At 42.6% G+C, this 12,752-nt stretch overlaps 2 protein-coding genes across 2 annotated transcripts in view; both read right to left on the bottom strand.

Moving 5' to 3' along the window:
* The window catches only part of LOC135242400 (protein NLRC3-like), a 1,894,071-nt gene that overhangs the window by 963,818 nt on the left and 917,501 nt on the right, over positions 1-12,752 (bottom strand). The gene's annotated exons all lie outside the window — the stretch shown is intronic.
* The window catches only part of LOC135242418 (protein NLRC3-like), a 14,457-nt gene continuing 12,648 nt past the window's right edge, over positions 10,944-12,752 (bottom strand). The window contains exon 5 of the mRNA XM_064313501.1: positions 10,944-12,375. Within this exon, the coding sequence (XP_064169571.1) occupies positions 12,198-12,375 (178 nt within the window). The 3' untranslated portion in view covers positions 10,944-12,197. The remainder of the gene's footprint in view (positions 12,376-12,752) is intronic.

Below are 12,752 nucleotides of genomic sequence, written 5' to 3'. Positions count from 1 at the left end.
GTGCCGAAATTGGCTTGCTCTCTCCCTTGGCTAAACGCCAGGTTTGCAATGGGCAGGGTTCATTGGGTGTTAGTTCTGCAACTAACCCTTAAGTCCAGTGAAATTCTTTCTACATGTAATGTGTAAATAATGCTCTTGCCACTTTTGTGCACGCTAGGCAAGCTAAATTGAAAATGCCTAAGCATTGCCCCTTCTCTGGATGTGGACAAAGCAATACATTCTTTTCTTTTGCCAAAAATGAAGAGACCCACAAGAAATGGGTTTTAATTCTGGAGCCCACAGGCACTCCAGTATTACAATAACCAGTGCAGTTAGTATTTGCATTACCCATTTTCTCAGAACAAAATAACTTTTCGCAGAACGTGCTGGATCGGTAAGGATGCCTACCATTAGCTAGCGACGATTAAAACGTTTTCAAGCTAAGACATGTGGAATCAAAGCCTGTCTTTATGTGGGTGTAATGTCCAGAATTTGAGACTGCTATAGAGTGTAATGTTAGTGTACAGTAGCTCAGTGTTACAATGCTATTACAAGTTGAATAATCTTCAGGTTTAATTATATGATGGGAACGCCTAGTTTATGTTGCTTTCTTTCGTTTTGTTGGGTACTGCATGGGACAATCTGCTCTAACCAGCTCTCACCTAACTAGCGATGAGAAACGGTTTACATACTGTATGACGTGTCTTACAGGTATGAATGTTAATGAGCGCAGGATACACACCCAACCTGCCCATGTCTGCCAGACAGGTTGCAATAATCTAACCGTGTGTATTACAATTCAATGGTTCTAATTCGGTTAAAAACGTGAAAGAAGCATTAAGAAGAAAATCTGTCGTCACTTCTGGGGAATATAACAAAAATCTAGTTTCCTGGACCTTTAAGAGCACTGCAAACCATGTGGAAATTGCCTTTTTAAATGCTTGGGGTTAAGGGGTTAAATAGAGTCAATTTAAGTCTATTTAATTACCTTTGATCACCTGGGAACTCTCCTCTGAAATTGAGAGGACCACCCATTGAATCATCACTCTTCAGAGACACACAGCTGGGTACAGGTGACCCTGCTCTTTCTACCTTGACCCTGTGAACAAAACATAGAGACAGAGAATCCAGTTAAACTCATCTTCTAACCACAGCTCTATGTCACTGCACATCTGGCGATGACATAATAAACCCGACATACACCTGAATGTGATATAATACACCCACCTACACCTGAAAGGTGACAATGACATTGAAAGGTATATTTCCCTCCTGCCCCCTAGTGGTATGGGCAGCAGCGCCCACAGAATGGGGACAAAGTAAAGATTTGCAATTTATTAAAAAAGGGGCTACAAACATGTCACAAATTCAAGCTCAACGGCTGCAACAGCCTCCTTTTTGGCCAACAACACCACTCGTTCCCTTATCAGCGCTAACGGCAATAAATGTCAGTAAAATGAAAGGAGCCTCCCCATCCCCCAATCGCTCATTGCACACTAACCCACATCATAAAACATATTTTTTATACTTTCCATAATTAATTTGCCTTTCATATTTTTGCATGAAAAAAGAGTTGTGAACTAGGTTCAGTCTCAATTCAAGCAAAGAAACCGCAGTCATTTCCTTCATTCAAACATATGTTAGGCTTTAAAAACTCATCACAACTTTGTGGATAATTCGAGAGGTCAACATTGTTTTGACATTGGTGCAGCTAGCTTGATGAACAGTGTATGATGCAGGAAACTGACAAAATGCAGTTAGTCAACACAATTCCAAATATAGCCAAGGCAAATAAGATCAACACTCCCGCTGCAGTTATGCAAGGCATGGCATTCAGTAGAATTACAGGTCATAAAATTAGGACAGGCACTGACTAAGAAGATAAAGAGCGTAAAACCTTTCAGCAAGGTGAGGATTATGTGAGCTATGTTTAATTTTCTGAACCCAGCCGTTTTAACCGTTAACACCCTCGTTTGGCATCTGGCACTCTGAATACTGAACACAGTGCATCAACAGCTAAAACACCTCACTTATCCAACATGTAAAATATATTTATTTCATTTTAATTTGGTAATTTTTATCAAACATATCAAATCTAAAGACAAGGTTCAACTACCTTAAAACAATTAACAAAGGTTATAGACATGGACAGTCACACAAGGAATGATTGAAAGAAGATACCAAACCACAGCATGTTTGTCCCAAAGTAATCAAAGGATGTGCCTAAGTTCTAAGGCCAAAATATAAAAACAAAAAGGCAGCAGAATATTTTTAAAAACCAGAGATGAAATGTAGACACCAGATCCAGATGCTAGAATGCTAACTACAAGAAAGCCACATATTTTATCTAGTGGGAGGGGAGGGGGGAGGGGAATGGACACCCCCTCTGACATACACACACACACACACACACACACACACACATGCAGACCCACACTCACATACACACACACACATACAGACCCACACTCACACACAGACACACACACAGACACACACACACATACAGACCCACACTCACAGACAGACACACACATTCACACACACACGCACACACACATACAGACCCACACTCACACACAGACACACAGACACATACACAAACACACACACACACACACACACACATATGCAGACCCACACACACACACAGACACACACATTCACACCTCCAATGGCTACCCCCAAGTTCATCCTCTGTCTTATCTCTAGGTTATCCTGGCCAAGTGTTTTGAAGCTTTCTATGGCTCAGAACAGCCAAATTGCGAATTAGACTAACTGAAATGTAAAATCAAGATTTTGGCTAGCTGTTATACAACTTGTTTGATCCACTAAAGTACATCTGCATGGATAAAGCTACAAATTCATAAGAAATTGTCCCACACTACTAATTAATGTGTTTAAAAAAACTTTTAAAAATTTGCCTATCGATTATATTGTTGTCATCAGCTAATTGCAAATTATTCAGTCGTCAACCTCGTGCCACTTATTTGTGAGCTAACCCCTAAATGCTAATTGAGTGAATTGCACAGAAACATGCCCATATTGGCTATTCATTTTTAAATTGGCTAAATGTTTCGGAAAGTCCTGTGAATCGCATAATAACATAGGCCTGTGCTAGGTTCATGCAGGAATTCACATCCAAAGCACAGTAGGTGAAATTACTTTCACTAGGAACTAGAGTCTGAAGTTGGAATCAGTCACTGCATGACTCTCGTTCTCCTTTGTGGAAGTCCATCCATTCATCATCTATACCTGCCTATCCTGGTCAGGGTCACAAGGCGAGAGGCAGGAATACCCTGGACAGGTCGCCAAACTATCACAAGGCACACACAACATTCACTCACCATTCACACACACTCAGAGTACCGGGAGGAAACCCACATGAACACGGGAGAACATGCAAACTTCACACAGAAAGGCCCAGGCCGGGATTCAAACCCAGGACCTTATTGCTGTGAGGTGACAGTGCTACCAGCAGAATAAAATGTCATTTTATTCACAGTCCTTTCAGAAACACCACAATCCTGCAGCACAAACCAGTGTGTGATGAAGGAGTAAAACTCACCTTCATCAAAAGGTCAGTGTGTGAAAGAGAGTGGGGTAAATGAATGGATTTCATTAAAGTTCATAGCAGGTAAATGGAGATGGATGAAGACTGCAATGTGTGACAGGCCTGAAACATTTTACTACGCAGGTCAATGTTTTACCATATCAATCAATATTCGCTCGGCATGAAAGAGCTACAGGCTGAATTTGCCGGTTTGCAAGCCAAAGTTAAACAAGCCGAAGCCGCTGCCTCGCTGCACCAGGCCAAACAGGATCAGCTCAAGGCGGAGCTGGAGGATAGGAGCAGATGGTGCAACCTTCGCATTGTTAACCAACCAGAGAATTCTGAAGGATCCGACCCGGTTGGTTTTCTTACCAATTCCCTCAAAGAGTGATTCCCCTCTCTGGCTGACAGGACTATAGAAGTAATGAGGGCTCACCGTTTCTATGGCGGCTGATCAAAAACTGCAGACAGGCCTGGAACATTGATTATTAATCTGCTGGGGTACACGAATCAACAGCATATTTCGCAAGCCGCCAGGAAATAACCAGTGAAGTTTAACAGGATAGTAATTTGTTTTTATCTAAACTTCAGCGATTACACAGTACAGCGGCACAGAGCCTTCTCTTCTCTGCTGGCAGTAACCTGTGATCGTGGTCTCCAGACGTTCCTAATATACCCAGCCACGCTCAAGCTCACTCACAATGATGTACAACACCTTTTCAAGTCTCCAGCTGAGGCAAGTCAGTTCATCAAATGTCTTTCCTGCTAGAGCTGCTCCAGTCAACTGTAAGAGCTGGTATAAGTGGAAAGGTATGGGAGCAACAACATACAAAAATCATCTTTCCATGGTTGCAATACTCACTACAGAGTTCCAAACTACCTCTGGAAACAACATCAGAACAAAAACTGCTCGTCAAGAGCTCCATGAAATGGGTTTCCATGGCCAAGCAGCGGTACACAAGCCTAAGATCATGATGTGCAATGCCAAGCGTCAGCTGAAGTGGTGTAAAACACACTACCATTGTACTCTGGAGCAGTGGAAATGCATTCTCTGGAGTGCCACTCCATCAAACACCTTTGAGTGAATTAGGAAGCCTTATGCCCAACATCAGTACCCAACCTCACTAATGCTCTTGCAGCTGAATGGAAGCAAATCTCCGCAGCCATGTTCCAAAATCTACTAGAAAGGCTTCCCAGAAGAGTGGAGGCAGTTACAGAAGCAAAGGGGGGTCCAACTCCATATTAATGCCCATGGTTTTGGAATGAGATGTTCAACAAGGGTGTGATGTTCAGGTGTCCACACACTTTTGGAAATGTATTGTATGAGCATACCGCAGTCAATACGCTGATCTGCAAACTCGTATTCACACAATCATTGAGGTTACAGGCTTTGAAAATGCAATCAGTAAATTTGTTTTCTTCCTTGTGACAACATTCAGACATACACAACCATACTCCAGGAATTATTTTTTGTTAAGGTCACACAGTACACAGCACTACTCACCCCAGTCTCCGCAGTTTACAGTTTGGACTCATCAGTCCAGCACAGAGCAGCTTCACTCCTGAATCTCCCAGGTTATTGTAGCTGAGGTCCAGATCTCTCAGGGGTGAGTCTGATGACTGGAGAGCTGAGGCCACAATATTACAGGACTTCTCTGTGAGGTTACAGCTGTTCAGTCTGCAAAGAAGAGTTCATATATTATATTATAATTATATTAGGTAGACATAAAACGAATGGTAAATGATATAAATGATAATGTTCAGTGATGAAGAGTGAAATTGAGGATTTTAAAGTTGATGATGCTCTGAGGAAGATGTCTGTGCTACACTCTCCAGCTGCAGCACTTTGGACCTGAGAATCAGACGTCCTGCTGGACTGAACTCTGACAGTTCTACAGATGTAATTCTGACCCAAATGGCCCCTTTTCTTATTCTGAAAATTCTTAGAATTGGGGCTAAGGGCTCATCTACCTTTTCTATGATCTTTACTCTGGGCTTATCCTATTCCAAAAGTGTGGCTGTCATCTTTCAGAGTGGTCAGTCAGTTAGTTTGCAATGCTGTGGGATGTTTGACATGCAACATATACAGAACTGATAGACTTAGTCATAAGGGCACACCAGTCATACAAAGCCCCTTATTTACTGCCAGATGGGCTGCTAGTTCTCCTGTGCCTTTAGGGGCGGTATAACTACCATGCAGCACCCCTGTCATTGTAGGAGGGGGGTCTGTTGGTGATGGTGGTAGGTACTAGAGTTCTAGTCAGGTCAGACTTTATTTTGTCAAATGTATAATAGTGTGGATTGTGGGAAATGTTCTCTGGATAGCATTTAAGGGAAGCTCAAGCAATTTACGTGCAAAGTACATGGCACACTTATACACTGACTAGGGTGTGCATCTCTGCAAGAACCAATCACTGTATTGGTGCCATAAATAAACTTCTCTTTAATCATCTTGTGTTGAAAATCCAACTATGGGGAATGACAGCCAGCCATGACCTCTGCAGAGTGTCTCATCATTGCACCAAGTCTGGCTCTGACAGACAGGCGCGTGTCCAATGCTAAAGGAGGCTTCCGCCCTCCTGGAAGAGCACATAGGACACAGCAGCACTACTACAGACAAGGGCTACAGACAATAGCCAAGTGCTACAGACTCCAGTTCAAAGTGAAACTCCTCATTTCAACAGAGTCATTTACTCTCAAACCCAAGAGAGCGCTGCCCATGTTTAAGAGGAAGAAATGTATTGCCTCTTACAAAAAGGGGCAATACGTGTGATTCCCAAAGAACAAACCCAACAAAACTTTTATTATCCTTAATTCCACGTCCCAAAGAAGGACGGTTCTCTACTTCCTATCTTTAATTTCAGTGTTAAACATTTGAGGAAATATAATTTCAAAATGAAAATGGTTTTAATTAGGGATGCAAATTTTGTGCAATTCTTTTAATCAATTGTCGGCACCCATTCATTTATTAATAATGATAAACTGATTAGCTTAAAATATTCTACTTGGCCTATAAAAAGAATGACTCAAAACAGACTTACCAATTAATGAGCTGTATCTATTAGAGAGGTTTTATTAAGACATGCTCAAACAATCATTTAAACAGGATTGTGTATTAAGGCCAAAACTACAAGAAGCAAAATCATAAAAACACAGATTCACAGATTGAGAAATCTGTTCAGGAGAGGAGGGACCGCTAAGGGCTGGCTGAACTGCCACTGTGATGGTGACAAAAGATATTTCTTATTAATTCTGCTTATTAATGCAAATGATTTATACTGCTTATTAATGCTGCTTATTCATACTGCTTATTAATGCTGCTTATTAAAGCTGCTTATTTATGGTGCTTATTAATGCTTAACTTTGTAATAAACTAATAGGCTTGACTTAATACTTAAGCATTTTTGTTAAGGAATATGAGCATGTCTACGTGCTTTGGGGTCAGTCTGGTGTGCAGCCTGCTGAAGGTGAGACCAGCAGCTGAGAAGACGTGCTCAGATGGCACTGATGTTCCAGGAATGGACCAATAACATTTCACTAATGCTGCCAGTCGAGGGAACCATGAATTTATCATTTTAAATTTTAAAAATGTCTCTTTAATTTAAAATCTAATCACCAACATTAGGTTATTCATTGAAATGGTTTAATGAAATTCAACAGTTTAATCTATAGAAATGAATCAATCAACATTCTTCTTAATGATTAACAGTTAATCGATTAACTTAACATCCCTAGATCACATCAATGAATCGTAAGCATTTATCCCCTCAGATGAAATTTCTCCGCTTTGCCCATCGTGGTGTTTGCTACCCTTCGGCCTTTCCCTGAGTCCACGGGTGTTCTGTATTTGTGTAGAGGTGGGTCTGGCTCCATTGAGACTAATGAGGATCAGAATACTGACGTATTTAGATGACTGGCTGATTTTTGAAAGGAAGAGTTGTGCTGGACACTGAGTTCATACACATCTGTTGTCTCTAAGTTTCAGAGTAAACTGTTCCAAGAGCAATCTCTCCCCATCCTGGAGTGTAACATTCTTGGGAGTGGATTTAAACTCTGTCTCGCTGTGAGCTCACCTATCAGTGGACTGCATTTAATCTCTCAGACTTGTACCTCTCTCAGTTCACACCGGGCTTGAGAGTACAGTATCACACATGCCTCAGAATGCAGGGGCGGATGGTGTCAGCCTCTCAGGATTTGCCACTGGGGCTGTTAAGAATGAGGGGCTTCATGAGGTGGATTTCATCCCTCCACCACAGCCTCCAGCAATGATCTCCATCGCCGTCTCACGGTGACACACTCTGAGTCACTGGGAAAACAGACTTTTACACTCAGGGAACCCCTCTCAGGATCGTTCTCATGTGGAAAGTCATGAGGACAGACACATCCCTCTCTGGAGTGGGCACGCAGGGGGGTCACATGATGAATGGGACGCAGCCAATCCAGCTGCGCTCAGCTCACATCAATTATCTGGAGCTATTAACTATATGGACAGCTCTCAGATATTTTCTTCCCTGTCTGACATCATGTGCTCGTACGCTGCAATAATGACTGCGGTAGCATATGTCAATCACCAAGGTGGCATGCGCTCCCTCCAGCTCCATGGTCTAGCCCACAGACTGTTGATCTGGAGCAGCCGTCACTTTCTGTGGTTATGCGTGACCCATGTTCAGATATATTGAACGCAGGCGCGGATCTGCTGTCAAGGGGAAACCCACTGTACGAGGAATGGCATCTACATCCCCAGACTGTGGAAATGCTATGGCAGAAATTTGGCCATGCAGCTGTAGATCACTTCAGAGGCGTTTTCCCCCCTCATTCTCATCTCTCCCACTCCAGCCAGAGTGAGAGCAGAGCTTCACACTGATCCTAATCGCACGCAGGTGGCAGAAATCACCGTGGCTGGCTGAGATTATCCCTCTCCTTTATGTACAGCCATGCACGCTCCCGCTACGCACGGACCTCCTGTCTCAGGCGGATGGGGAAATACACCAAATACACCCTGCCCTGAGCAAGTGGCTCTATGGGCTTGGCCCGTGAGAGGCATAACCTCAACACATTAGGGCTTCCCACTCGTGTGGCTATAGCCATCTAGAGCACGAGAGCGCCCTCTACCAGGTCACTTTACGACAATAAGTGTCAGGTGTTTTAAAGATGGTGTGCCTCTCGTCAGTCAGAGCCTTACCAGTGCTCTGTTACTGACATGCTGTGCTTTTTATAGAACCTTATGGATAAAGAGAAATCCTTTTCTACCAATAAGATCTACCTGGCAGCTATCACTGCTTGTCATGTTGGTTTCAAAGACTATGCAGTATGCAGTGAGGCAGCACCCCCTCATTCACAGGTTCATGAAGGGGCCTCACTGTTCTCTGCCAGTTGCTAAAAAGCTCATTTCCCCTTGGGATTTATCACTGGAGCTGGAGGCTCTATATCTAAGGCCGTTTGAATATAAAATATAACTAAATGAGATTTAAAATTGTTGTCTCTCCAGACAGCGTTGCTGTTTGCATTAGTCTTAGCTAAGTGAGTCAGTGACCTCCATACGCTCTCAGTGCATCTCTCGTGCACAATATTCTCCCCTAAAATGGATAGGCTTTTTCTTAAGCTCAATCCAGCCTTTATGCCTAAAAGCTTCCCTGCTTTCACATGAGATGTTGGAGCTTATTGCTTTTCACCCACCACCTTTCTCCTCTGAAGAGGAGCATAGGCTGCATATGCTGTGTCCTATGTGTGTTCTCCATGCGTGTATGGCAAAGACTAAGGCTTTTAGAAAGAGCGACCAGCTCTTAGTCACCAGGGCCCCTGCCTGCAAAGGGAAATCATCTCTAAGCAGCAGCTGTCCCATAGAGCTTGTAAGTGAAAACGTCACCAAGCCACTCCCCTCGTTTTCCCGCAGATTTGTCAATGGGAAAATGAATGGGGCACTTTTCAATAAGCGATATTTTTAGTTACAAGTCGGGAACCAGTTAGCTATTGGTATGAGGTACTCATGACATATATGACTCATGAAATATAATATCAGCAGCACGATTGACCCATGAGAAGTACAAGGTACAACGTTGTGTACGCTTAGTACGCTTAGGAACTACACATACCGGTACTGTGCTCACGACGCAAGCTTATATCGTCACGGCTCAGCTGGAACACGCTTGCGCCCTTCTACTTCTAGTGTCACTGATATCATATTTCAATTTAAAATTACTGGAAATAACAGATTTGTTACTATTAAGTTATATTGTTTATTTCACATCATAATTGTACGGTCGTGATGACAACAGGATTTCCTTTCAGGGATCTATAAAGTACAACCATAGACCGTATAAAAGAGTACAACCTAACATAACTAATTTAAGACGTAATTTCAAATGGAATATAACGTCATATATATTTTCATCACAACACAACAGCAATATAGCTAGCCAGCGTGGTTTTCGATAAATTACCGACAATATATTTACTACTTACTATGTTTTAATAAAACTATTTATTAGAAATTGCCTAATTGCCTACTGCACCTGTCTTGTGTAAGTGCACTGTGATTCTGATTTTCACAATGTGTGTATTCCTTTGTAAGTGCTGTGAGCAGACTGAAAGTCTATGTCACACCGAAGCCTTGCGAAACGAAGTTTCGTTACATCGTGTACTGTACAGCATATGGTATGTAATGACAAATAAACCTGACTTTGACAGCTAGCTAGCTACCTGCTGATCCAGCCATTCCTAACGTTAACGTTAGCTAACCGAAACATTATAAACGATCTTTCATGCTGGCGCTAACAGACCTGCTAATCTACTCTGGCTGTATATGACCTGCTTTACATGGTTGGATTTGGAATGATTTTCTCCCTTCTTAACATTATTGTCCTGACCATTGAAAAAATGCATTAAGCTAACCAGTGACACCGCATTTGTCGTGGGTATAGCTAGCTAGCCACCGGTGTTGGGTGCAATTGGCCCTATCTGCTGGTCCAGAGTCAGTTATTTTCTTCTCCTACTAATGGTTAAAGTTAGGACCTGGGAAGGGAAATCTGATCCCAGACCAGCAGTTAGGGGCAGCCAAGGCACCGCACTTGGCGGGTAGACTTACAAGCACACGTGGTTGTGACGTATATCGTGCGACTTTGATTTTAGTGTAGTTCAAAACCACCAACACATCATAAATCGACATAAATCCGTTATTTTTCCCTCCAGAGATTGAAATAAATAGAACCAAGCACATGCTACGGCAGAGAATGACGGTCCCAAAAAAACGTCGAGAAATCTTTTATTTTTAATCGCTATAGATATTTTACAATCAATGATTTTTAAAAAGTCAATAGGATTTTAACATTGTGCTGTGACGTCACGAACCAGACGTCCCCTGGAGGCAATTTGACTTACAAGCGCAATTGGCTTGTAGAAGCTATTGTTATGGCATATGATTCAAAGAGGATAATGCCCCCCTTGGGCCTGAGGGCTCATTCTACGAGGGGCATGGCTGGATCGTGGGCCATATTCCATGGGGTATCCTTGCAGGAAATTTATTCAGCCGCAGCCTGGGTTTCTCCATATACTTTTGCTAGGTTCTACCGCCTGAACGTCACCAGGAGGCCAGTACCCCATTCAGTTCTGGGGGTGAGCTCTGTGTGAGGCAAACACATCTCCCCTCATCTGCTATGGGTTGTAGTACTTCACATTGTTCCCGGGACCTGGCTATAGCTTTGGGCAGTGGAATGTGTTTAGTACTTCCCTACACGGGATGTCCCAGACACCACCCTCTTCTCAGGGGAGGAGGTATCCCTTGCTGGACTGACAGCATCTCAGCTGTGAGCATAAGGCAATCAGGGAGTTGTCCGTATCTCCCCATAGGTGGATCTCAAACACGAGATGATGAAAGAGAACTTTAGGTTACTGTTTTAACCCTGGTGGAGAGATCCACCAAGACTGCCCTGCTTGCCGCGCATGAGAAGTGAATATGGTCACTGAAGAGTAGTAACACTGCAGTGTTCTATGTGCTCTTCCAGGAGGGCAGTAGCCTCCTTTCGCATTGGACATGCTACTGTCTGTCAGAGCCACACTTGGTGCAATTGGATGCTTCTACACAAGTCATGACTGGTTGTCATTCCCCATAGGTGGATCTCTCCACTCTGTATTTCAGAGAATTGGGGTTACGACAGTAACTTAAAGTTTTGAGGTAACACCTTAACTGGGTTACTCACTGGGCATATTGTTAGTTTCACTAGCAGGATGTGCAGCTCCTCTGGGGTCGCTGTTAGAGTCAGTGACCAGATGGATCTGAATGTCATTCAATAAAATAATACAGAGGTCATGCCCTGGGATATTTAGATTTAGATTAGTCTCTTCACCCAGATGGGGTAAGCCTTAATTAGTTGTTATTTTTAGATTCCTGGATTCCTATGATTGAAGGTCTTGATGTCACAGAACACTTGAACGAATGCCTGGCAGCAGTAGATAGTCTCTCCAGGGTACAATGTCTTGCTGCCCATCATTTCATATGAGCACACCCCTGTTAATGTGCTTATACGCTAACTTGCATTCACACGTAAACATTCAGGTTACAGGTTCTGAAAATTAGTGAGGTTGTTTTCCACCTGGTGATAAAATTCACACTCTTACACACATCATCACAAATTCTATTTATTTAAAGTCACACAGTACACAGCACTACTCACCCCAGTCTATGTAGTTCATAGCCTGGACTCATCAGTCCAGCACAGAGCAACTTCACTCCTGAATCTCCCAGGTTATTGTAGCTGAGGTCCAGATCTCTCAGGGGTGAGTTTGATGACTGGAGAGCTGAGGCCACAATATTGCAGCACTTCTCTGTGAGGTCACAGCTGTTCAGTCTGCAAAGAAGAGTTTATACATTCAACTCAGGAATTACTGGCACTCTTCACGAAAATTAGCAAAAATTATTGTGCAAGACAAACAATATACCCAATGATGCAAATTGTCTGCTCAAACATTTGGAGAAACTACTTACTTTCAGGATAATTTAAAAAATATTCTTTTAAAAAAACTTCTGAGTAATAGATTTTTTCTCAAAAGCATAGGGGTCAACATTATTGGCACGCCTAAAGAATATTTAAGATTAAATTAAACAAAGTGGCATCTGAAAAATTTGATTTTTTATTTTATTTGATCTCAGTCCCCAGAAACTGTATAGCTGCCTTTCACCATTCCTTGTATCACTGATGTATAAATATGAGGTTGCACACATACA

The sequence above is a fragment of the Anguilla rostrata genome, chromosome 16, assembly GCF_018555375.3.
Source record: "Anguilla rostrata isolate EN2019 chromosome 16, ASM1855537v3, whole genome shotgun sequence".
Classification (NCBI taxonomy): domain Eukaryota; kingdom Metazoa; phylum Chordata; class Actinopteri; order Anguilliformes; family Anguillidae; genus Anguilla; species Anguilla rostrata.
The sequence above is the reverse complement of the archived record's forward strand: the minus strand, read 5'-3'. Positions and strand labels throughout refer to the sequence as shown.